The sequence below is a fragment of the Sceloporus occidentalis genome, unplaced genomic scaffold, assembly GCF_023333645.1.
Source record: "Sceloporus occidentalis isolate IW3139 unplaced genomic scaffold, rSceOcc1.0.p SCAF_6, whole genome shotgun sequence".
In the NCBI taxonomy this organism is placed as follows: Eukaryota; Metazoa; Chordata; class Lepidosauria; order Squamata; family Phrynosomatidae; genus Sceloporus; species Sceloporus occidentalis.
In genome coordinates, this window is record NW_028316986.1 from 29,958,440 (window position 1) to 29,986,361 (window position 27,922).

Here is a 27,922-nt window from a genome sequence, read left to right on the forward strand (position 1 = left end):
CCACCGTCCTCCGAAGGGAAGCCGCGCTCCTCTGAAGGGGAGCCTCCCCCGCCGACCATCCTCCGAAGGAGCCCCCGCGCCGCCCTCCCAGGAGGAGGAGGAGGAGGAGGAGAAGCGTCCGGGCGAGCCATGCCCTTCCCGCCGGTGGTGGTGCTGAACGTGGGCGGGAGGCGCTACTCCTTGGCCCGGGAGCTGCTGAAGGACTTGCCGCTGCGCCGCTTGAGCCGCCTGCACGGCTGCCTTCTGGCCTCGGAGCCGGGCGACGAGCGGCAGGTGCTGGAGGTGTGCGACGACTACGACCGCGAGCGCAACGAGTACTTCTTCGACCGCCACTCGGAGGCCTTCGGCTTCCTGATGCTCTACGTGCGCTACGGGCACCTGCGCTTCCTGCCCCGCATGTGCGAGCTCTCCTTCTACCACGAGATGCTCTACTGGGGGCTGGAGGGCTCCCACCTGGACCACTGCTGCCAGCGCCGCCTCGACGACCGCATGTCCGACACCTACACCTTCTACTCGGCCGAGGAGGAGCTCCTCCAGGCCGAGGGCAGCACCGCCACCGCCAGCACCAGCAGCACCAGTTGCCACCAGCACCAGCAGCAGCAGCAGCCCCCGGAGAAGAAGTGGCTGGAGAGGATGCGGAGGACGTTCGAGGAGCCCACCTCCTCCTTGGCCGCCCAGGTGCTGGCCACCATCTCCATCCTCTTCGTGGTGGTCTCCATGGTGGTGCTGTGTGCCAGCACCATGCCCGAGTGGCGGGCGGCCGAGAACCGAAGCATGGAGGAGAACAGCAGGTACACAGCAGACTCACTCAGGGAGCCTTCAGGGTAGGAGGAAGCGATTAATACTTTCAACCCCCCTTTCTACACGTCCAGAGTGTCTGTCCAGTCTCAGTCTGTGTCCTCTTCCTCCTCTTCTTCCTCCTCCTCCACCGCCACCAATGCTCCCTCCATCGCTGTGGTTGCTCTCCTCACACCTTCTTCCCACATCCAACCGTCTAACTAAAAAGATTGCATGTACAGCACTGTGTAAATTTACAGCGCTTCATAAATAAAGGTTAATAATAATAATAATAATAATCCAAAGATATATAGCCCTGCTAGTCTGTAGAAGCAGCATGTTCAGAGCGCTTGCGGCACCTTTGAGACTTGGAGGCTGCGTCCACACTGGAGAAATAATCCAATTTGGCACCACTTTAACTCTTTCTGGCTCAAGGCTATGGAATTCTGAGAGTTGGAGTTTGTTGTGGGCCCAGAGCAGAGCAGAGCTCCACTCTGGGCCCACAACAAACTCCAACTCCCAGAATTCCATAGCCTTGAGCCAGGGAAGCTGAAGCAGTGCCAAACCAGATTATTTCTCCAGTGTGGACGCAGCATCAGGGCCCAAACAGAGAGGCCAAAATAAAGTGCTTTGGGACACTTTGGAGGTATGCTCTTTAAATGACACACGCATCTGAAGAGGCCTTAGGACTGGAGCATGGCTTTGGTGTGGCTTCCAGCTGCTTAGGACACATGCATCATTTAAACATCATACCTTCAAAGTGACCCAAAGCAGCTTTATTTTGGCCTGTCCATTCAGGCTCTAAACATACTGCACAAATAATCCAGTCCGAGACTGCTCTAACTGCCCTGGCTCAATGCTAGGGAATTCTGGGAATTGTGAGCTTTCTCTGTCAGAGAGCTCAGGGGCCACAACAAATGACAGTTCCCAGGATTCCCTAGCACTGAGCCAAGGCAGTCTTGCACTGGATTGTTTTTGATGTGTGTTTTGTTCTTAACTGAAAGAAAAATGTTGGCAGCATGAGCTTTACTAGACTTGTCTACTTCCTCAGGTGGATTTGGTCGTTTCCCACATTTTAGACACATCACCAGCTCCAAAGTACCTTTTGGTGAAAGAAGGGAGGGAGGCAGTGAGGAAAAGGAAGGATAGGGGGTTGCTCAGAAAATCAGGTTCTTCTCTTAAGAAACATCCACAACAAAGAAGGCGAAAGTGTTCTCTAATTTCTAATTTCTACATAGCGAGTTTACAGGTATTATTTTAAAGAAACAACAGCAACTTTTTTTTCTATGCCAGTCATAGGTGCTGACTTGGGAGAAGGAGGGGAGATCAGCTTGTTGAGATAAAAAACGGTGTGTCTTGTTCTTGGGTGCCTTCAGGTCATCTCTGACTTATGGTGACCCTAAGGCAAGCCTATCACAGGGTTTTCTTGCCAAGGTGTGTCCTGAGAGGGGGTTTTTTTTTGCCTGTGCTTCCTCTAAGGCTGAGAGTGTGTGACTTGCCTAAAGTTACCCAGTGGGTTTCCGTGGCTGAGCAGGGTTTTAGTCCAGCACTGAAACCACTACACCACACTGCTATACACACACTACACACATCAAGTTTCCTAGAGTCCAAAGTAACTCAAAGCCTGGGATATTCCCCCTCCTTTCTCAGTGCACCATTGCAAACCCCAGTAATCCCACACACACTTCCATGAGAAAGTCTTATTTGAACTCACTGGGGCTCAATTCAGACTAGATCCAAATAGGATTGCTCTCTGAGATACTGGACATATCTTTTAGGAAATATGTTTAAATACAGTATGTAGTTTGAGCAGCAGCTTCTCTGAACCAAGAAGCAGCCCTTTGGTGTTTGAAGGGTACCCTAGCGCTTGATACCAGGCTGCTAAGGATCAAACTTCCTAGAGCCCAAAGCCTGGGATATTCCCCCTTTCTCAGTCCACCATTGCAAGCCCAAGTAATCCCAGGCACACTTTCCTGAAAGTAAAACGTATTTGAACTTAGTGTGGCTTGATTCAGCCTAGATCTAAACAGGATTGCACTGTAAGATAACTGGACATTTCTTCACTTTTGGATGGAAATTTTGAAAGCATGCAGAAGCTGTGAGGGTTGAGGTAAAAATCTCTCTAAGCCTGAGAAATGTGTTTAAAAATGTAGTTTAAGCCAATACATGAACCGAGAGTTTATGGACCTGAGCAGTAGCTTCTCTGAACCAAGCAGCAGCCTTTTGGTAATGGAAGAATATTTTACTGCTTTCCCCACCAATTTTTCTCCTTCTGCTGGCTCCCCAAAGGGCTAGATAAGCATCTATTAGGATACTTTAGTTTAATTGCTTTCATACAATGTTCTCAGAGCCTTTTGTTCCTTCAGGTCAAGGATACCAAGGGATGGCCAAGATATTTTGTGGCCTGGGGCAGAGATCAAGATGGCACAAACATAGACATTATTTGTATAACAGCAAACTGTGTTGGCAGTTCAATCTAACTATCTTCTGAGGACAGAAGATCTGTTTAGGGAGTACAGGACATGCCATGTCTCACATTTGTGATAGGTCAACAAGAAGGGATGAGCAAAGAATTTTGGGGGAAATAAGTTTAGGGCTGCCATAGTGACCTCCCAACATTTAGCACCTGAGCAAGATGCCTCACTCTGCCTAATGTTAGGGATGGTCTCAGATGGTTATGAGGATAATTGTCATATCTAACAAGATTTTCTTCTGCCATGGGCATCTGTATGGGTGAGCTAAGTCTTTTCCAGACTGCATGGTCAGTTCATAGGAGGCATTGCTGAGACCCAATGTATGAAGTATATATGCACGCTGGTTCAGAGTACATCCCCAAATTCTTTGCAGATGCAGTTAGGGTTATGTGTCAGACTTGTGGAAGGCAGGAAAAAGGAATTGTTAGTGGGTACATGGCTGCTGGAAGACTTGTATGAAGGGGGGGAAATTAAAGCAGTAGTTGAGATTTTAGACATAAACTCTCCAACCTGGAAGCCCAGAAGAGTTGCCAAGAGCCCAATGTTGAAGTTATCCATGTTGGATAACTGGGTTTCTGAGCTGCTGTTTTCATTACCAGCAGTGCCCTAGTGTTATGGTATGTCAAGCACTCCACAACATTGTGAAAAAATGTAAATGGAGGGCATCAGATAGAAGTTTTCCCATGCCAAGCCCCAAACATTGTTTCCTGGACAATAGTGGTCTAGAACTGAATGAATAATGAAGTCTTTTAAAAACCTGGGTTTATTCAGTTGGAACCCAGACATTCATACTGTACCTTCCAGTGTCTTCTTGCAAACGTAGCTTTTCCCACCTAGTCTTCTCCTTGGTCTGCACTTTGGTCTGGAGTCCTGGTGATGACATCAGTCAGGAGAGTGGGGTAGAAAACAAGTAAAGAAAGAATGGGCAGGAAAGAATATGGCTGCCTCATTGCCCACTGCATTTAAGGGCACATTGTAGATTTCAGGATTGGAGCATGTCAACGTAGCTTTAAACTCTCTAATTCTGATATAGTTGGGAGATCCATCGCTACACCAAGTTTTTTACTAAGCCAGACTTCTCTCACCTGAAACTCGGCAGATGTCTGGATTGCAACTACTACTGGGTTAGCCAGCATGGCTAATGGTCAGGGATGATGTGAATTGTCACCCAATATATTTAGAAGTATCAGTCTCGGAAAGGCTGTCATAGGCGGACCCAGTAGTTTTGAATTAGGATGCTGTTTTTGTCCCGTGGAACAAGAAATATCAAATAAGTGATATGCTATCTTTTCTTAGACCAACTTCTGCATTTTTAGGAGTGATGCAGAATTTTTCATTTTCAAGTAAATGCAAGCCATTGGATGTTTGATTACCACTCACAGTAAACATTGGTATTGTTTTAAATATTTGTGTGTCCCCAGCTAGAGAGGAAGGGAATTCCAGATTTTGCTTGTTTGAAACTGGTGCCTATTGTTCTACAAAACCACTGCTATACAGGATATAGGTTATATCCTTTGAGACCCAGCGTGGTGTAGTGGTTTGAGTGCTGGACTAGGACTCTGGACAGCAGAGTCTGGGCCAGTCACACTCTCTCAGCTTCAGAGGAAGACACTGGCAAACCCCTTCTGAACAAGCCTTAAGAAAACCCGTGATAGGATTGCCTTAGGATCACTCTGACTTAAGAAAGTATGCATATACACACTAAAGTCTCTCTTACTATTTAAATTTTGATCTTGCAGCTCCTCAGCGTGGCTTTTGTCATCATTGAGGTCTAAATTTCAAAATAAAGAGGCATGGGTTTGCTTCCACAGGTATGCACTGCTGTCTCTGAAGTGTTGGGGGCTCTTTGCCAATTTCCAGTTTCTCTGGCCAATTTCCAAATTTCCTTTGCCAAGTTATCAGTTTCCCTTGTTTAAACCCTCCCTGCAGTTGGAAACTTTATAACAGAACTATTGTGCTTCATTTTGAATAATTCACCCACATCTACAAACCTGCTTTAATTATAAAATTGTGAAGTTAGTTACAGAGGACATTTTCTGGTCTAGTGTTGTACCACAGTAATGTTTCAACAGCCATTTTTTTATGTGATGAAGAAATAAAAAAGGCGAACACCTATTTTTGATATGAGTTCAGCAGAAACTGTCCACAAAACCATATTTTTATGGAGGTTTTCACAATCTATCTACTGGGACTGGACATTGTTCAGAAAAGGAATGAAATATTTAAGTACTCCATCTCTTTCTTGGAATCTCTAGTTTTTAACTTCAAGCAATAGATTCAATGAGTAGTCTTGCTTATCTAGGAGGATTACTGAAATTTTTCTACAGTAAAACAGTTGTTAAACAAGGTCTGTTTCAAATTAAGGAACATCTGACATCCTCAGCTGAGGCAGTATCATTAGTGTCTGATATCAGCAAACACATCCTAGTTACGCAAACACACATGTGCTGCTCTAAACACTTGTTTCTAGTTTTGTGCTATATATTTGGCAGGGGAAAAGTGCCATTGTTAAAAATCCTAATAGAAAATGGAAAATATATTTTAAATAATTTACACATTTGGTTTTAGGCAAAACAATGTTAAAAATGGACAGGGAATATATGGTCCTCCAGATTTTACTGGAGGAGAACTGGTAGCAGTGCTATCCAGCATAGCAAGTGCTGAAGAATCATGGGAGTTATAGTTTTACTACTTCTGGCAGCCAGAAGGGGTTTTTTTTTTTTTTTGCCCTGGTTTGAAACATTTCCAGCTAGCTTAAAAATGCAAGCAAAGTATTAGAATGAAATATGATAATAATATACTGTACAGACAAATTTATCATGAATGGTAGGAGAGAACAAGTTATTCTTTTCCCTCGGTCCTTTTGCATGAGTAGGATCTTAGAGGTTTTTTTTCTTTTAGCTTTCATTATTGAGTCCAGTAGTCTTGTCACATCACACCAGTGAAAACTATTTTTGATAGACCTTCTGTGATCCAGTGTGATTATTATACAGATTGAATGTCCCATATCTGAAATGTTTGGGATGAGAAGTATTTTGGATTTCAGATTTTTTCAGATTTTGATATATTTGCATATACATTACAAGATATCTTAGAGATGGGACCCAAGTCTAAAACTGAAATTCATGTATGTTTTGTATGTACCTTATGCACATAGCTTGAATTTAATTTTATACACAACATTTTAAAAATAATTCTGTGTATGAAACAAATTATGTGTATACTGAACCAAGAGAAATCAAATGTGTTACTGTCTCAGCCACCATGTGGACAGTTTTGGAGTATTTCAGATATTGGCATTTTGAATAAAAGATACTCAACCTTTACTGACTTGGGGAAAGTAGTTTTAATGGCAGGTTATAGACCGCCGCTTTGAGGCAGTCTGCCGCCGCCGCCGTTTGCTCCGTGCGGGAGCCGCAGCAGCCACACCGCGCGGCTCCCGCGCAGAGCAAAAAAGGAGCTCCAAAATGGAGCTCCTTATTGCGGCGCCTCTGTGACGTTGCGAGGCGCCGCTGGCGCATTCGCGACATCATAGGTGCCGCGACACGTCTGGATGCTATGCGTCCGATACGTAAACATGGCGGCCCCCATGTGGAAGGGGCGCCACCATGTTGTACGTATGGAATACGTACTAGGGTTAGGGGGGTGCGGAAGCACCGCCCCTTCCTAACCCTAATATGTATTCCATACGTATTTTTGGCGGTCTGTAACCCGCCAATGTTTAGGACTTTTGGCCAGTGGACATCAATGGAAAATTCAACACTTAAGGGCAATTTAATGTTAAGATCAAATGTGGTAAATGTTAAAATGTAGTGTATATCCATTTTTACTAGTGTACAATACAAATAGGTGGCCTTTTAATAGAATGTCTTCACCACATACTGCAGAGATCCACATTTCCTATGTGTGCCTACAGTATACACACGGTGAAGAATTTTTTTCTCACAGCGGGCCTTTTCACACTACACAATTATACCACTGTGATTCTGCTTTAACTGTCATGATTCTATCCTATGAGATCTGGGATAAGTAGTTTGATGAGACGCTATAACTCTCTGGCCAATAATTCTAAGCTGTTGTTGTGGGGATCCAAACCCTTGTCCTATAGTCATAGTCCAATGCTCAAACCTCTAACTACTCCCTCCCAAACTGCAAATCCCATAATTCTTTGGGAAGGAACCATGACAGTAAAAGTAGAATCACAGTGCTATAAGTGTGTAGTATGAAAAGGACCTAGAATTATAACGTGAATGTGGGGCATTTAAACAAACTTCTGCCAATGCAAGAAATCTAATGCTGCAACATAATCTAATGAATGACGATCCATTTATATCAGAGATGATGTAATACCATAGATAACAGGATAGAATTGGGGGATTTCTTTTGTAACATGCAAAATGGCTGTTAATACAATACAATTACAAATCTTTCTATGAAAAGAGTTGGTTCAAAAACAAAACAAAACAAAAAATTGTTTTAGGACAGTATCTTTGCTTTGCTGTCACATAGAGTCTAATGATGGCAGATTGTCAAGCATGAAAGGAATTCTGGTCATATTTTTGTAATCTTTTGTTCTTCTGTTCAGACATAATTTCCCTATACTGATAGTTGTTTGTTCTTTACTTGATAAGTGCCAAGATCACTCAGAGGAAATCACAAATAACTCTGCTTGTATGAATAAGGTTCCTTCTGTTCATACAAATCTGCAGAATTCATTTACAAGGTGTTAATGATCTGTTCACAACTCAGCAAAGCTAATTGTTAACGTAACTCAGTTCTAACACAGGACATGTCTGCACTGCCAGTTTCTTTTAGACACTTCCTAAAAGACATAGTGAAGCCCAATGATAATAACTTGAGGACTATTAAAAGGCCACCTACCTGTAATTAAGTCTTAGTTTCCTAAGGCCTTTGTAAAGGAAACAATAATATTCAAATATCAAAAATGTCAAAGCCAAGCCTGTTAGGGTCTAGTTTTAAAGGAGCAGAATAGCAGAGATGTGCGTTTGTCTGACTATGCTTTCCTAAGAATTGAGTCTGGCTCCAAAAACAACAAACACGTAGTTTGTAGTTTAAAACAAAAGTGTACTAATTGCTTTAATCTATATTTACATAAAAGCTATATCCTAATCTAGCTAGTAAGTAGTTCAGGTAAAAGGAATTATTTATCTCACCATCTTTCAAAGAAAGTTGAGTGATGAAGATGGAAAACCAACAGCTTAGCTGAAAATATTTTGGAGAGAATGTCAGTTAGTCACAAAGGGGGAGTGACCTAAGTCACAAGGTTAGTTTGAATGAGAGAGAGAGAGAGAGAGAGGAGAATCTGCATGCAGGAATTCCCTATCTATCTAAGGAGTTGGAAAGAGAATGTAAAAATCTTTCAACACTTTCAACATGCTCATTTCTCCCCCATGAAACTTGGTGCTGGTCCAGCTTTAGCATGTTATTTGTGGATGTCTAGTGAGTCCTGCTAGGGTTGTGCATCCCTTTCAGAAACAGATTTATTCACAAAAGGGCTATACAGGTGGGTGGCATGCAGCGGTCCCTTTTTGCCTTTGATTGGTGCTGCAGCAACTGCTTGTAGTGGCATGATCTGGCCCCTGGAGGGAGCAGAAAGAAGCTGCGAAAAGCGGCTTCTTCTTGTTTCCTGGAAGGGGCATTATAGGTGCATCGGCATGCCTTGATGGTACCTGTTTGGTGCTGCTCCATTTGGGCGCTGCATTGGAGGTGCATCATCATGACACACACCATCTAGAAAGGTGCATGCCAAAATGATGCCTGGGTGTCATCGTTAGGGCTTGGAGTGTGCGGATGCTCAGCCCTCACCCTGCTCACAGGCCAGCAGTGCCAGTCTGTATAGTCCCCAAGTTCAAATGTGACTAGACAGTCAGCACAAACCTATGCAGATTTCCCTTGGTGGAACAAGGGAGAAATGCATTATTGTTAATCTTTTTATGAATTTAAATTCTTTGGAATATCACATTTTTTAGAGCATTCAAATATTTGAACAATTTGATGTGGGAAGATGCAACCCCAGCCTCCAATTAGTGCATCTTTTCCTCTTGTAAGAGCTGTGTGGAATATGTCACTGGTCCCTAGTGGCTAACCATTGTGATATCACTGTGCCCATATAGTATGTCATCATATAGCATTTTCTCACATTTAAAAGGTTGTCTTTTAAATGTTTTTAATGTTGCCTTTTTAAAATGTATAATCGTTGTATTGCTCTAGAGGCTTGTTTGATTGCTTTAGAGGCTCTCCCATAATACCATCATTATGGTAAAAAGAGAAACCACAAGGATGGCCTTCCAGTATGTGGAACTTTGTGAAATCTTAGTATTATTAAGTTCTTTTAGAACTGTTCACTTCTCACTGGCAAACTAAAACATACAGTGTGACTTTTAAAGAAGATGCTAAATAGCTGGGTGCCTGTCTTGCTGAACAAAACAAGACTCTACCAGATAGTGTTGATTGGATAGTGCGATTTCATAGGCATTTACCCAGGTACTTCTCATGCTCCCTTCCTTTTTCCCTGCATCATCCTAGATCACAAAGGCATCCAATCCCTCTCAGTAACTTTGGCAGACCTACCTCAGGCAAATATGGTAAAAGGAAAGAGTTCTGTAATAGTCTCCTTTCTTTAGTGAACTGCATTGTTTATTATTATTATTATTATTATTATTATTATTATTAACCTTTATTTATGAAGCGTGTAAATTTACACAGCGCTGTACATACAATCTTTTTAGTTAGACAGTTCCCCGCCCTTGGGCTTACAATCTAAAAAGACATGACACAGAAGGAGAAGGGAGTGGTGGAGGGAAAGGGGATGAGGTCCAGCAGTTCCTCTCTACCTCCGAGGTCTAGACCAAGGCAGATGGACTGGAGGGAGGGCTTGGCTTCATAATGGATGGTTAATCTTCTTCCAGGGAAAATACATACTCTCAAGTAGGATAATACATATACAGTACATAGCAATACAGGAACTGGTTCGATAAACAGGCACCAAAAGAACATCAAATAGTAAGCGACAATTATGCAATGCCTGGGAAGGCTTCTCTGAACAGGATGGTTTTCAACTCCGTTTTGAAGCTGGTTAAAGAAGTGATGGCTCTTTAAGTCATTTCATTGCCTTCTCAGAGGCACAATCCAGAGAGTCTTCATCCCCATTCCTGCCAGTGTTAATGAAGAGCTGCAGAGGCTCTATTGGGAATTTTCCCCTTTATGAGACTCAGTTGCTGACTAATATCCATGTCAGGATTGAAGTGTGATCATAGCAGAGTTCTTCCCATTATCCTAATTTTCTTCCCAGATAACAAGGGGTTAAATGTGGCAGGGGGTTACATTTGAGACTCAGCAGTCATACAGGTGACAAAATAGCAGTTGCCCAATGAGATGACCAGTTGAAACTTTGAGTTGCTCCTGAGCAGAGGCTATAAAAAGCTTGAAGCACTACAAGTCACTGTCTCTCTAAAGAGACACAGTCCATCAGTTCTGCAGCCTCCAAGGGTGAAGGTGAGATTAAAAACATTTTGGCTTCCACAATCATGTGGGAATGTCAGTGGTACTCATGTGAAGGCAGAGATGGGCAAAGTGGAGTTGGAAGGGACCCCCTGCATGCAGAAATGCAACACTAAAGCACTTCTAGGAGATGGTCATCCAGTCTCTTAAAAGATCTCTGAAGGAAGAGACTCTACCATGCTCATGAACAGGCTATTCCACTGTTGAGCTCATACAGTCAAAAAATTCTTCCTAATGTTTAGGTGGAATCTCTGTTTGTAATGTGGTTCATGTTCTAGTCTCTGGAGCCGTAGATATAAAAATGCTCCTGCCTAACACCTTGGAGGACTACTGGCAGTCTAAACTGGCCCAAATGGATGAATAAGCTGACTTACTGAAAGGAAGCTTCCTTAGGTTCCTAGTGCAATAAAAATGTGGAATTCTAATTAAAACCTACTATAGTTATTGGCCATGTTCTATTGCCTTTGTGCAGAGACCTGTCATTAATATATGTTCATAAGCCCAAAGTCCTGTCTTGTAAATGAATATAAATAGCCTAGCTTTGACACTTAGCTTGCTTTTCCTTAGCCAGAAACAAGCCATGTGTATTCTTTTGCTTTCTTATTGCCTGGACCAATTCTCTCTCTCTCTCTCTTTTAGTTTTGATAAAAATGCCATAGCCTAGCACTGCAGGTCAAAGATCCCAGGTTCAGGGCTAACACCAGCATTTATAAACTGAAGGTAGAAGGTCTGGGTATGCCTCAAGACAATAAGCAACCACAGACAATAAGGAAAAATTAATATGTTCATAGTTTATGGGCAGTGCATAAAAATGTATCAACCAGGTCTAATTTGAGAGATTGGGGATGATTAAAATTATGTTGACAGGAATTATTAAATTTTATTATAAGGAAGGCTTATAAAGTTGCATTATCATTTATTTTGGGTAATATACTTGCTTTCAGACAATTACAAGTGGTTGTCTAGCAATTTGAAGAGCGTGATCTATGTAGCTTTACTTGCATTGGTATAGTTTCACTAACTTTATTAGTGGGGTACTTCATATTGAATAATCTAGGTTTGTTCCTTGAGTTTGTGGGTTTAAGAGTTAACATAGTAATGAGGAAAAATAAAATTGGTCTAAGATAAATAAAATTACATTTAGCCATCCATATCCATATCCACATGGATTCTTTATCCATAGATTCAAGCATCCATAGCTTGAAAATACTTAATATATATATAAATTCTAAAAAGCAAACCTTGATGTTGCCATTTCATATAAGAGGCACCATTTTACTATGTCATTGTATTTAATGGGACTTGACCATCCACAGATTTTGGTATCCATGGGGGATACTAAGGACCCACTGTACAATATTATGTTAATGTTTTTATTTTTGTTCAAAACAAGTGGTGGAGTGCAGATTGACTTCAGAGCTGCAGACTTCTTTTGTACACTGATTGTAAACATATTGATTAGAAAAACGTTCTACCTAGTGCAGTGATTTCCCCTCTTCCAATAATTATTTCCAAATACTTGAGAGATTTATTTATGGAGTCCAGAAATAAATACCAGGTAAAATTTAGTGCTTATTTTCTTTCTCCTTCACCCATAAATGTACACTGTATAAACAAAACATCATCATTAAGGAAAAGCAGATAATGCAATAACCATTGCTATTACAGTATTGCTTGATGGAGATAATTTGCTTAAATTTTCATAAGAAGAAAATTTCCACTTGTACTATTCTCTTACTTGATAGTATAATTAGTAACAACCTCTGGACTGAAACCTGAATAACAAACTCCAAAAACTATGGAAGGAGCCAGAAATAAGCCATGTGTATATGATCCACACATGTGTAAATCCAGAGAAGAAGAAAGGCAGAAGAAACCATTTATTTCTTTATTTATATTCTTTATTTATTTCATTTTTATGCTGCCTTTGTCCCAGAGTGGAACTCAAAGCACCTCACAACAAGAATCAGCTAAAGCCTAATAGTAAAGTTTTAAACACAACTAAAAATAATTGCAATAAAATAACAGCTTATGAACAGTATAAAATAATTTAAAAATATGCAAAAGTTAAAAATAAAGCATACCTGCCTTTATAAGATTGCTACCTACAAGCATTAAAAGCTTGACTGGACAAAAAGATCTTGGCCTGCCTGTAAAAGAAGGGCAGGGAGGGAAGTATAGCCTCCTGTAGGAGGGAATTCCAGAGGATGGGAGCAGGCACTGAGAAGACTGTTTCCTATGTATTTACCAAATGAGCCTGTGATGACCAAGTGAGCCTGGAGAGACCAAGAGAAAGCTCCCCTAGGGAGATACAATCTTTCTGATAGTCTGGACCAGAGCCATATGAGTGGTCTCTCAGCTAAGACAGTGCTTCCCAAGCTATTTGCTGGAGACCAGCACTCCCGCCATCCACCCACATGCCAGGGACCAATACCATATTTGTACCCACTTGATACAATTGTTTAACTTCCTTTCTCTCTTGGAATCTCACCAGGGGGACTGGCACCAGGGGGACTTGCTCACAGACAACCCATGGACCACCACTTTGAGTAGTACTTGGCTAAAGTATATGCTATGCTGAATGAGTATCATGTAGGTGAACTCCAGTGTTTGTTTTATTCAAATTGGAAAATAAACACACAAACAGACTTGATCTGCACTGGGGCTACCACAAACACGCAAATAGCCTTGATCTGTACTGGAGACACCATGGACGAGGCATCACTAAGAATTCCTGTGCTCCACTGCTCCATTCAGGTCTTGCAGGCTCAGGGCCTTGGCCTTTTTGATTGTGCTTAACCATCTGGCATGTGCTTGTCCTCTTTTTCTACTGCCCTCTACCTTTCCTGGTATTATTGGGGTTTTTTTTGAAGAAAAGCTTGTTGAAGAGGGGAGGGTTGCCCTTTCTTTTTAAGCTCCTGCATGGAAAAACGGTAATTTGTCAGTAGAAAAAATGGCTGGGTGGCAGGGAGAGATTACCAGTCTGGATGGCCTAAATGCACTTACTTTAGAGGAATAAAGAGAAGAAAGCACCACACCTACTTAGCACAGTGTAGTTTAGTCCTGTGCCATGCTGAGAGAGTAGCTTTGATTTTCTACTATTTTAGGGGCCATCAGACTTTTCAGAAATCTGGTGCCTGGTACCACGATGTTCTGCCCCATTGGTAAATTAATTATTATCTTTTTCAAACAAGGGGCTGCACTCCTTTTTTATGTATTTCTGTGGCAGAGAAAGGGGAAAAGGCAGGGAGAGAGAGAGAGAGAGAAGCTGCATCTACACTGTAGAATCAATGCAGTTTAACACAGCTTTAGCTGTCAAACTCAATACTATGGAATCATGGGATTTGTAATTTTGTGAGATGTTCTCTGTCAGAAAGCTCTGGCGCTACAACAAACTACAGATTCCAGGATTTTACAAAATGGAGCCATGACAGTGTCAAACTGCATATATTTTGCTGTATGGCAGCAGCCAGTGTTTCAAAGTACAGAAAGTACAGAGTACTTTAAAAAATAATATGCAAGAGTTATAGTTTGAAAGCTCCAAAAGATAGATAACTTTTCATCTCAGTTACAGTTTTGAAGAAATGTATCTTTACTTTCCAGTTTCTCAAAAGTAACTAAATTTGTTACTTTGTGTTTCATTTTCTAAAATAAACATTTTATTTCATATTAAATGGTACTGCAACTTAAATGTGTTTTAGGGTATACCTGAAGTACAGATTTTAAAAAGATTAAAATGCTGTGTTTCAGCATTTCCTTGCAAGAAGCCGTGATTGAGATGAGATTGCCAAGTTTATAAGTGCTGCCTTAAAGACCATCTTAGAGATGCTGTATTAACAATGGAGGCCTTTCACAACATGGAGATGGATTGTATCTTCTGCTAATTGCTTCAGGGTTAGTGCAATTAAAGTTGGCAAACTTGTCCATAATTGTACTGTCATCATTTCACCCCCCATAAAACTGATACTTTATAATAGCACAAATACGCCCTTTGGAAAATAGGATGGCTGGCCATTACTCTGAAAGCTATATGGAAAATAATGCATACAGTGTTTCTCCTTTTCCCTTCCTGCCCTCTGTTAGCCAAGATGCCAGGGTCCCACAGGGCACCCACAATCAATATTTAATAGGAGGAATTGTATTAGCTCACTTAAAGCTGCTAGGAGGGCTTTGAGCAACTAAACGCAGGGACTGAGCCTGTGTATACTGGTTCCGAGAAAACAAACTCCAGAATGCAAGGTCCAAATGCAGTTTTATTTATTACAGAAAAATGAAAATTGACTTTTATACAAACAAACAAACAAATACACACACACACACACATGCAAGAACTAAGATATAAAAGGTGGTAGCAGATCATGATTTTCAGGACTGCAGAGAGTGATACTGTACCTGATTCCAGAAGCAAAAGCTCCAGTTGGGAGGTTCTGTAAGATGAAGGTGGCTCAGCACACTACCTGTGGATCTGGGTTGGCCAGTCATTGCTGAGGAGTCACGTGAGATACAGACAGTCTGTCTGACCTCAAAACAAGACCAAATTGCTAGTGCCTGAGCAGGTATATTTATAGGACAAAATATATTCTGGGGCAGTTTTATGATTACAGTGAAGTTCCCATGAGGGAAGAATAGAACTGGCAGTCTGTAAATGGCTGGACAATCACCATGAATGTCCCTGAACAAAGGGATCTCACCCCCAGAAGGAGGTAATCTTGGCCTACTGTTCATATGTAGGCACAAGGTCTATCACTCTCCATCACTCCTATCAATGCAGGGATTATGTAAATTCTGAATTTAGTTGATCTATCCTGGCTTTCCCTATGTTGAGCCCACAGGATCTCCAAATATTGTCCTGGAAGTCCTTATATAGCATGGTTAGTTTCCTGTACTGGAGGTGCTCTCATAGCCACATGCCTACAACGTCCCTTTAATATCAGACACACACACACACACACACATAAAGAGGGGGTGTGGAGGGAGGCTAGACTTTGGAGTAACACCACTCCCCAAACAGACTGAACTTCTCCTTTGTTTTTGTTGTTGCTGTTGTGTGGCTTCAAGTGATTTCTGACTTATGGCAACCCCAAGGTGACCCTATCACTGGGCTTTCTTGTTCAAAGAGGGAGTGTTGCCCTTGCCTTCCTCTGATTTGAAAACTTACATGCACACATGTGCGCGCACACACACAATCCTATAATGCCAATAAAAGAGTCTCATGCGTGCTTCTGGATACTTTTTCTCTGGGCTGTATATTGGCAGCTCATTGCCATCAAGAACATACTGTCCCATCTAACTCTAAACTCCATATTCTGAAGCTGTGATTTTTATGTTTTGCAGAACCACCACTTATTGAGCATACAGCCATTTGGTTCTTAAAATGCATTAAAGCCCAAGTAACTGCTTCTGTAAACATTATCGATCATTAAGAGTATTTACTTTTATTGCCTATTACAGAACTGATCTGTGTAAAAGTTTAGCTGATAGCATAGTATTCTTAAGAGCACCAGTAAATATTTCAGAAAGTGGTAGAACATTAGCACAGCCAAATGTACGTGTGCGTTTTTAACTGTTCTAGGCTAGCAGCCAGTTTGGCAAGTCCTAGCCTATAGCACTTTTTAAAAAATACATTCTACACCCCTTTAAATAGAGCCCTGTGGGTGGATAATGAAAACTATAGGCATACTTTTAAACATATGGGTATGACGAGTCTTCTGCAATGCATATATTTCAGAATCCTCCTATATACAAATTACAGATATGAGAAATGTATCCCTTCATTTCCATTGTGTACAATTCAAAAAGAATTTAACCATGCCAGTGGTCCAGGCTTTTTGCTCTGCTTTAATTACACTCCAGACAATCCAGATGAACTGAAACAATGAAAATGTCTGTTGCAGCCTCACCACTGCTCCCCAAACGTTTGCCTTTTGGCATATATGGGCTATGGCATTTGTCTGCATCCCTTTAAAACACTGTAGAGATAGTGTGAGTGGGGTGAGGCTCTGTGGGAGGAAAAGGGAGAGGCCCCAGCTTTTAAAATAAAATAAAATAAAAATAAATATTTTAAATTTTTAATTGTTTAAAAAAATTAAAAAAATAACTTTTTTATTCTTTTAATTTTTATTTTTAAAAAATCATATTGAATTTTCACTTTAATCACATGAAACTATGTACATGTAAATGACTTCAGACTGTGTATATGATATTGTAATTTAAGGGTATACTTTTAATGTTACTAATTTTTTATGTCACAACTATTACCATTACATTCAGTGATATATGGGAATTATGATTTGTACGTAATATTATTACAAAACAAATTACTAAGGATTCTGTATGGTGTGGTGTGAGAGGATGTCAGTGGGTGTGTGGGTGTGTGACACAATGAGTTAGCATACTGGGTGATGCCAACCCTAGTGATGCCACTGACTGTTAGTATAAACTGTGGATTGCAAACCCAACTCCAGCCTGTGGTTTCAAAGAAAACCTTGTCTTGTGCATCCAGTAATCTCTAGCCTTTCTTGCCTAACATCAGGGCCTTTAATGTAGATTTCAAAGTATAGGAAGGGTCATATGGAAAAGCTGGTCAATTTTCTTTAAAACAGCTGGGGAAAATGCCTATCACTAACTTCACTGGGATTTTGCCTGGGTAACAGCTGTAGATATTGGGAGCAGGGAATACTGATGGTTTTTAACTGCTGTTTGATGTGGAAACAAAAGCATCCTCTTGTACAAACTGATGTTGACAAGTTTAATCACATGCTGTCTTGTCTCCTGTGTTTTTTTTCCCTTCATGTTTCTTGTCTTGTATACTATGTTTTATTCAGACATTTAGTGGATGACGAGGCCAAGCCTTTGGTTTTTCTATATTTAGTGTTCAAATAAATTTGCTGAAGACTTTTAGAGAATGTTGGAGGGTGAAATATGCAATTTGCAACTTAAAGTTGCTTTGGTGGTGAATGTAATTACTTTAAGTACAATAAACTATCTTTATTAGTAACTCTTAAAAAATTCTGAAGCAGTCTAAACCAGTCTGTATGTATATTAGGTTATTATGTTTGGGTCTTATCATTCAGAGCAAAATTTAAGCGAAATGATTGCTTTATAGTAAGGGAAGGAAGCTGCCAGAGCAGGAAATTTTGAAACAAGCTCCAAAGAATTGTATTAAAATAACTTTCATTAAAAGGATGATAAATATCCTAAATTAGAGAGGTTTGTAGAGAAGGAAGAAATCAGCATTCCACTCGAGTGCCATGAATACAAACGAAAATTGAATGGCCACATGTGTTGTAATATCTAGTTGCTGATTAAAACCTGGCACTTGAGGAATATCACAGATTTTCTTAATTTACTCATAACCTTTGTCCCTACAGCAGTACTGAAGTCCAGTTTCCCCCCACTGTTACTTGGATTGCAATGAAATTAAAGAGACTTACAGAGCTAGGTGTCTACTCAGATGTCCTACTGATGTCCTATTTACTTCCAGATATGTGTGTGAGAATAAAAGTTGCTGTCTTAAAGAACAGTCTTATGCAATGCTGTTGCACAGACATATATCAGATTCTTCTTTATAACTCTGAAACTTTAATTTTGTTGTGGATATGGACAGTTCTATCAGTCTTAAAATACCTCCTTCTCCAATATTCATTGCTACACATAGCAGCACCTGTATCATAATTTAGAGTCTTTTCTATATATATATATATATATTATAAAAACTCACATAATTTATCATCCTACTTGTTCAACTTATATACAGAAAACATCATATGCAAAGCAGGTTTAGACTTTGAGGAAAGAGGAGTAAAGATCGGAAGAAGAAATGTCACAGTTTAAGAGATGGAGATGGTGCCATACTACTAATAGAAAACAACGATGGCATGGAACAATTACTAAAGAAAGTCAAAGAACAAAGATCTAAAGCTGCCTTAATGTTGAACATTAAGAAGAGGAAAATAATGACCTCTGAAAATTTGCATGAATTCAGTCTAGATTATGAAGTAATTGAAATATTTAAGGAGTTCTCATACCTTGGATCAATTACTGATCAGAACAGACTGCAGTCAAGAAATCAGAAGACTAGTAATGGGAAAAGGCAGCTATGAAAGAACTAGACAACATCCTTAAGTGCAAAGAGATATAACTGAACACTAAATTTAGGATTGTCCAAGCTGTTATATTTCTTATCATCATTGATAGATGTGATAGCTGGTGGAGAAGACTGACAGAAGGAAAATCAACTCATTTGAGATGTGGTGCTGGAAGAGAGTGCTAAGGCTGGCCAAAAAGGCAATTGGGTCCTGGAAGCCAAGATGACAAAATCTCCCTGCCACCCAATCATTTTTTTCCACTGCAAAGTTATCCTTTTCCATGCATGAGCTAAAAAAGAAGGGGGGGAGAACCCTCTAGTTGAAGCTTTTCTATTTTATTATTTTTAATATATATATATATATATATATATATATATATATATATGGAAGGATTTTTTTATTTAAAAGGGCTGTAGGGGCAGGGGAGATTTAAGCCTCACATGTGGATCAAATATTGATCAGAATGGTGACTGTAGTCAAGAAATTAGAAGACTAGGATTGGGAAAGGCAGCTATGAAAGAACTGGACAAGATTTTAAAGCATAAAGATAAAATGCTGAACACTAAAGTGAGGATGGTCCAAGCCATCATATTCCCCATCACCATGTACAGATCTGAGAGCTGAGAAGGAAAATAAATGTATTTGAAACGTGTTGCTGGAGAAGAGCATTGATGATACTGTGGATGGCCAAAAAAAACCAAGTAAATGGGTCCTAGAACAGATCAAACCAAAACTCTCCTTGGAAGCCAGGATGATAAAATTGAGGCAGTCACACTTTAGATACATCATGAGAAGACATGACTCACTAGAAAAGACAGTAGTGCTAGGAAAGGTGGAGGGTAGTAGAAAGAGAGGTAGATCACAAATTAGATGGGTAGATTGTATTAAGGAAGCCATGACCCTTATCCTGCAGGAGCTTAACAGAGCAGTTGAGGTCAATGGGACTTGAAGGTGTTTTACAGGGTCACAATGAGTTGTGGTTGACTTGAGGGTAGTTAACAACAGAACAAATTCTAGTTTTTTGTGGGTTTTTTGGGCTATGTGGCCATGTTCCAGAAAAGTTTCTTCCTGACGTTTCGCCAGCATCTGTGGCTGGCATCTTCAGAGAATGAATTCTAGTCTACTCTTATTTAAGCTATTATTCATAATGGATTACTAACTATTGTTCAAGTTCTTCATGCTTCCATTGCTTTGTGTGTCCAGAGATGTATTGTGCAGGCTCAAATGTCCTAATACCCATTGGATGGCTTTTGATCAGCAGCTGTTTTCAGTGCCCTGGTATTGTGAGAGGCAGCATCAATACGACTGTGAACTGTGTACAAAGTGCAAAAGTAGTTTGCACTCAATTAACTCAGCAGGAGGGTGGGGAGAGAGAAAAGGATTCATTTTCGTCCTTTGTAGTAGGCTCAGGCAAAAGCAAACTGCTGCAGCCCCTTCTAGCACATGTGTTCTTCTTCATTATCATTTGCTATTTTGATCTCACTCTGGTGTTGCTTGGATACACATGTCCCAGATTTTATCTTTTAAATATTCCAGGGTATGGTAGCATCTCTGTCTATAGATTTAGAGTAAAGAATGTTCTTTCTAGTTTTGCAGAGAATTCTAATAGAACTAGGGAGGCCACTCACCCACCCCTTTGTCAGTGCTGTGCATCACAAATGTAGGAGCACTTGATATATTTTCCCAGTGATTCATTTGAGTCATCTTGAGAGCAGGGATTCTGGAATCCTTCAGCAAAAAGAAAAGAAAAGAGAGGTGAGATTGCAAAAGAGAATGAAGCATTCCTGGCTAAACTACACAAAATATAGTTAGTAGTTAGATCTTCCTGCCACCTTGCACTTTTCTTGTTTTGTTTTGTTTTTGTCTTTGCCACACGTGACACGTTGTAGGTATAGATATGTACTTTTAGCTGGGGTTGGATAATATAGTTTTTGTAGGATAAGTGATCATGTTTTGAACAAGTTCTTTGCATTTATTATTCACATTGCAATGATGATGGAAAGTCTTGCATTCTGTTCCATGGTTTTTAGCCTTGTTTGAGCAGAGTTCTCAGTTTGACTCAGAACAATCAAGGCTATTTTAAGGACTGCATTTCAAGAACTTTTCTGTCACCTGATAATAAGTTTCTCTGGTGCTCTGATTTAAGGATGTAGTAACATGGCGTTCTGTCCTGTTCTGTTCAGTGATTTCACCCACCTTGGAGGAATGCTTGGGTGTTTTACAGCTCCTGGTAATTATTCATCTGCGAAAGAGTTTTTAAAAGGCTTGGATGAAGAGTCTCAACGGAGAATAAAACTGCTATATAATATTATCTAAATGCAGAACCACTGGAGCTACTTCTACAAGTGACCACATAAACAGAAATACAGATACTTGTTAAAACATGCAGTTCTACTTTGCAGTTGAACATTATCTACTGATGTCCAATAGCTTTGGTACCATTTAACTTGAGGCAAGGAATAGGAATGCTGACCTATTAGTCCTAGTTTTCTTAGATTTTAGTGGGAGATTTCTATCAAATCTAAGATGTTAAAATAAATGCAAACAAATAAGCCATAAAGTCCCTATATTCAATTTACTAAGAGAAAATTCCTTCCCCTAAATGACCCTACATTAAAAAAAATGAGGACTGAGTGAAACTTAATCAAGTAAGTGGTTTATATAGCAGGTTCTAATCCACTAGCATTTGGCTAAAAGTCACTGGAAAACCTATCTATAAACCAGATCCAGAACACTCTGTAGTTGGCATGCTTGTCTACTAAAAGTCTGAGTCTGTTTCATTGTAGTGATGTCCAGTTTTTTAAAAAACACATTTTAACAAAAATAGCACAAATGAATGTTTTCTCAGGAACTGAATTAACTCTGCTTGTTTCTTTTGACAGGATAATTGAAGCAATCTGCATAGGCTGGTTCACTGCAGAGTGTATTGTGAGGTTCATCGTTTCCAAAGACAAGTGTAAGTTTGTCAAGAGGCCCCTGAACATCATTGACTTATTGGCAATAACTCCTTACTACATCTCTGTACTGATGACAGTTTTTACAGGGGAGAATTCAGAGCTCCAGAGGGCTGGAGTCACCTTGAGAGTCCTGCGAATGATGAGGATTTTTTGGGTGATTAAACTTGCTCGTCATTTCATTGGCCTTCAGACACTTGGCCTGACTTTAAAGCGATGCTATAGGGAGATGGTGATGCTGCTTGTCTTTGTTTGCGTTGCTATGGCAATCTTCAGTGCACTTGCCCAGCTCCTTGAACATGGGTTGAATATAGGGAAACCCAATGAAGGTTATGCCAGCATCCCTGCTGCCTGCTGGTGGGTTATCATCTCAATGACTACTGTTGGATACGGAGACGTATGCCCTGTTACAATACCTGGAAGGATTCTTGGAGGGATTTGTGTGGTCAGTGGGATTGTTCTGCTGGCTCTGCCAATTACTTTCATCTACCACAGCTTTGTGCAATGTTACCATGAGCTCAAGTTCCGGTCTGCTAGGTACAGTAGGAGCATCTCTGCTGAATTCTTAAATTAACAAATAGCACAATTGCATTTTACAGTAGCCCTTAATATACTGATTGATAAATTGAGGGTTGAGTGGGGAGATGCCTTTTGTCTTCTCTACCTTTGCCCTCTCCAGCTCAGGCATGGCCACTTGCTCCTTGCTCCATACTAGCTGAGCATGACCAGGGTGAAAGCAAGGATAAAAGTCGTAATTTCCTTGGTCTCATCAAGCATGAGAGTCTGCAATTTCTTGAAAATTGCAGGTGGTATGCACTGTTTAAAGTGAAGCACATGATTATTTTTTAAAAAAATCTTTTATTTTTAAAAATATTAATTTTTTTTCTTGTAGTGCACCTGGATTGGACCCAAGAAGCTTAGTTAAACTAAAAGGTGTATCCACTGAAATCAAGAGCATGTGATTGCTAAGGTTAAACAGTAGCCCCAGTGATTTAACTGAGTGGGCAACTGTGGAAGGCTAGTGGACTGCATTAGCCCCTAGGAGACCTTGGAGGGCCATACCTGCACCCACAAAATAAAATAAAATAAAAATGTTTTTGCCCTGAAACACATCTATGTTTGCTCTCAAATACCTCTCTGGGAGCATTTTGAAAATGCTTTGGTTTTCAAAAAAGCCTTTCCTAGACTTAAATTGGCTGAGGGGGGCCAATGGAGTATAAATGCACCCCATACCTCCTAATGGTATTTCTTCAGTGAAATCAGTGAACAAAGAAACATGTGTGCAACCCATATTCAGTTATTACTTTTCCATGTTTCACATGGAAGGTGTTTGGCTTTATCTGTTTCCCAGCTGGAAAACCTAACTGCTGTCTTCCTCTTCAGATCAGACCACCCTGCTACTTTTCATCAGATCAGTGTTACACAAAATGTATGTATGTTGGGTTGGGTGGGGTGGGGTGGGTCGGGTCCATGGACCAGTGGAAAGTTTCCAAGAAAGAAAGAAACAGCTATAGCCAATAGGTACAAACATGGCACCAGTCCCAGGCACATTAGGAGAAAGAAAATTATTGATTCCCCATATCAGATAGCATATGAAACCCCAATATAAGGGACTATATTGGCTTCAAAATCACATTACAGAAATTTTGTGCGGTTCATGAGGATATTATCTCAGTAGCAGCAATGGTAACAGAGAACAAGCAAGGACAATTAGTCTTTACCAGCAGTTGTTCTCTACATCATGTAGCAACAGAGAGCTGCTAGGTACATCCTGAGGTATATTCTGATTTGCAGAGAATGATAGCCAGTGCTGGCTTGCAGACCAAATAGGGAATGCTTCTTCCCCAAAATGGTGTGAATGGTGATAGCAAATCCAAAACACCATGGCAGATGCTTTTGTGAGCATTTAACATATGATACTGACCAGGTTCTTCTGCAGAACTGTCAGTATGGAGAGAGTTTTTTTTTGGTTGGAAGCCATTGCATTACAAATGCTTGAATCATTAGCTAAAATAACCTTCCTATAAATTTTTTATATTTGCATATAAAATACTGGTAGATGACTTGTTCTGAGTCTTCCTATTCCCAGTGGAATATAACCATGGCTACATTCAACTCTGATCCTCCCTTCCCCATGCCACTCCCCCCTTGCTCCATCCATACAATAGAGGAAATAATCTCTGTGAAAGCCAAGTAAATCTGTATTAACAAAAGTGAGGTCAACAGAATTATTGGATTCCAGATTTCCAACCAAGATGAGAATCAGACCTTATTTCTTTGTGCAACACATTTTTTCTGATGGGACTAGGGTTTGATTTTCTTTTGTTTTTATTCCCCCCCCCCCCTTAAGCTTTATAAGTCACACTGATACAATAAATCCTCTTGTGTTCGGGGATCAACAACAAGTATATGCACTATGGGAGAGACCTATTATTCAGTGCAATAGATGACAATGTGATGGGTGGCTTCGGTGTTGCCTCACTATGGACAAAATTCTTTTTGCCAGTGTAACTGTTTCAGTGGAGAAAGAGAAGTCTGCTAAGAACATGGCATGACAGCAGAGGAAAATGGGACATAGTCAGTGTGACCACAGAAGGCACACCAGCAAAAACAAACTCCTTTTTTTTAAAGTCTGGCTATTATTGCTATTTTCCAACCGGATCAGTGCTGTAATTGTTATACAGTGGAACCTCGCCATAGGCGGGCGCACCATACGCGGCCTTGAGCATATGCGCTCAAGCCGCGGTGCGCGCGTGGGGCTGAAGGGGTGGCGTGCCCCATTCAGTTGAATGGATGTGTGCGCCCGTTGCGCCCTGCGCGCCGCCACACCGCCGTGCACGAGCCCCATTGTTTACAATGGGGCTCGAGCATAGGCGGAAATCGCCATACGCAGCGGGATCCGGAACGGATCCCCCGCGTATGGCGAGGTTCCACTGTATTAACAATCACAGTTCAATAGACAGAGTGGTGCAGAGGAAAATGAAAAGTAAACTGAGTTCAAAATCCCATCTTGCCATCAAAATGGAATGGGAAAGTTTCTGTCCCTCAGCTTAACCTCTCTCACAAGGTGATTCATTCATAGTTTTTGAGAATAAATGGGATATATCCAGCCTTAAGCTTCTTGGAGGAAGGATAAATGTGATAATACATATATAAACAGATTTCTTTAAATCTTATTAATCTTTGAAATGCCACAAGACTGTTCTTTTACTGTTGCAAAATAACCCACTTGGAGATTTCCATAGGGAAATCAGTAAGTTTGCTGCTTGAGATACAGAAAAACTTCAAAAAATATGATGCAGGGAAACAGGTCAGTGGGTGAAAAGCTTTGAAAACTACAAACGTTCTAGTATATTCTCAAGAAATCACCCAAATCTCTTTGCCTTGTCTAACCATCCTTTGGCAAAAACTGCCCACATCTCCTTCGACTTCTCTGTAGCCTTGACTAAACCTTTCTCTTTTTTAAAAATGGAAATTATATTGATACTTAATGCCATCTGTGTTTTATGGAACTGGCAGATCTACAGGTGACTTATATTTCTCAGTCAAATGAGATTTGTTATCTGTGTCTGATAATGATCCAGAACAAAGGATTCCATGCTAAACTGATACACTTTGATGTAATTAATTGATTGAACAAATAAAAATAAAATAAGCTCTGCTGGTATGGAAAAGGAGCTCTCTAGCTGAATGTAAGTTGTACTATGTAAAAACAAAATAGTATGTACTCTCTTGTAAATGTAGGACAAAAATAAAAGAATAATAGTTCTTATATAGTACCGCTCAATGGCACTATTAATATGATGTGGAAAAGCAGTCGTATAGACCTGTACTGTTAAATATTAACAGTACTTGTGAACATGAAATTTCGCTGTTTTATTCATTTCCTTAAAAACTGCCATAAATATGATCTATGTTTATAAAAAAAGGTGGAATTTTAAAATCATGAATGAGTTTGGGAGTATCTCTTACTGTTTTTATGAAATTATGTTTAAGAGCTTTAGAAATGTAGAATTTTTAAAGTATCTGGGCACAATTTTAATTTGTTAAAGTTTAGATCATGGATGAGTAACTGAGGAAAATGTGGGGATCACATTAGCCCCACGTGAGACATAGGAGGACTGCACCTTCTCTCATAACTAACTAACTAATTTATGGCTGCCTCTTGGAACTCATGGGGAACTGTTCCTGAACCTCCTGCACAAGTTCCAGAACTGGCACATATTCAAACCTCATAGGCTTGAATGGGGCGTGCACCCCACTGAGGTTAATACCCCTCCGCGGATTTTCAAGTCCATGGATTTCAAGTCTGCAGACTTGGAGGGGTGACTGCATTTATTTATTTTGTCTCCCACTGCTCTAGGGGTTATGGGGGCATTTTCACCATGTTTGGGTTTTACAAAAAGAAAAAAATTCTGCCAGGCCTAAATTGGCCCGAGTGCCTGCAAAATGTGGTGGAAATGCATCCCATATACCCTAGTGATCACTGGACTATTTCGGAGCAAAATATGTTTCTGGAAAAAAAAAGCTTTTTACCCATGGTGGGGGGGGGGCTCAAAATGTGGTGGAAATGCTGCCACACCCTACAGTGCATTTGGGGGCAATCTAGAGCAAAGCAATCTTTGAAAAAAGTTTTGCAAACATATATATGATCATTGGTGGGCCCTGGGGCTACAAAAATGTCCCTGGGGAGTAACATGCAACACATTGGCCACACTTTGCCCAATCTTGATGTAGATGTTGGTCACTGAAGCTTTCTATAACCTTGGTCCAGCACCACGCATCATACCAGTAATGCTAGAAGCAGCTCTCTGCTTGTGCAAATAGATCATCACTTTCCTATCAATGGGGTATTAAAATAGCATGTGAAGGAGTAGGATTCTTTATTATTATTATTATTATTATTATTATTTTATTGACACATTTACAACTTTACATTCCATTATTTTCATAATCAAATATTTACATAGCCGTTCTTTTCCTAAGTTTAATCACCCCCACCCCATATTCTAAGTCTTTCCTTAAATATGGTTTAGAGCTTTACTAAGCAACATATATCTGCATTCCCGTAGTTACGATTTTCTTTTATGTTATATCTTGATTTGGTTTTATATATCATTCTATTTCTATTTTAAAAGTGCTTCCATGTTTACTACACACATTGTTTACACCCTATTATTTTCCCCCCATCTTTGTGATATCCGTAATAAAAAATGTATTTAATAATAACATCGTTATCCATAGTTCATTTACAATTTATAACCATTATGTCAAACTAATATTTCTTATAAAAACTGTATAATTTTTCCCAATCCTTCTCCCATTCCAGAGTTAGTTTATCATTTAGTATCATTGTCAATTTATCTAATTGTGCCATATTTACACATTTCAATAACCAATCTTGTACTGTTGGAATTCCGGTGTCTTTCCATTTTTGAGCAAAACTTAATCTAGCAGCTGTGCATATAACAAAAACTGAAGGAGTAGGATTCTGTAGTTCAGTTACAGAAAACTCAGAATACAAATGGATATAGAAGATTAAGCGGGTCCATGTGCCCTAAAAGCAGATAAGAGCATGCTTGGTACTCTACCACCATACACGCCGTGACCCTGATCTGGCCTTTCTATGGTGCAAAGGGTGTGACAGCCATGGCACCAAGGTTATATGACACTCCTTTGGTGCTGCATTGTCTGGACACAGTGCTGGAGGAGCGTCGTGATGTCACACGCCGTGTGGAGCAGTGCACAGTGTCATGGCAGACTCACGTGTGTCATGTGGATGTGTTGCCCCAACTCTGCCCCCAGGCTGACCTTAATGGCCAGTCTGAACAGCCCCTGGGTCGCTACATAAGAACAAGACTTGGACACTTACAGAACTTCCACAAGGAAAGCATGTTATTGGATATAAATGGGTCTTCAAGATCAAACATGATGAACATGGAGAAATTCAGAAATAGAAAGCTAGGCTAGTTGCCAAGGGATACTCAGAAGTTTTTCAGGAGGATTATGATCAGACTTTTTCACCAGTTGTACAACACAGTACTGTAAGAACATTCTTAGGTATTGCAGCAGCAATAAAGATGTATGTTGAACATCTGAACATAAAAAC

At 40.3% G+C, this 27,922-nt stretch overlaps 1 protein-coding gene across 2 annotated transcripts; it reads left to right on the forward strand.

Annotated features, from left to right (window-relative positions):
- Positions 1 to 26,799, forward strand: LOC149310564 (voltage-gated potassium channel regulatory subunit KCNG3-like). Of its 2 annotated transcripts, none has more exons than XM_089529192.1 (2): positions 1 to 824; positions 21,742 to 26,799. In XM_089529192.1, the coding sequence occupies exons 1-2, from the start codon at positions 130 to 132 to the stop codon at positions 22,385 to 22,387; spliced, it is 1,341 nt and encodes a 446-aa protein (XP_089385318.1). In that variant the 5' UTR covers positions 1 to 129; the 3' UTR covers positions 22,388 to 26,799. The 2 variants fall into 2 exon arrangements, with proteins under 2 accessions (XP_089385318.1, XP_089385317.1); XM_089529191.1 differs by having other exon boundaries at positions 105 to 791.
- Positions 26,800 to 27,922: the final 1,123 nt, after the last annotated feature.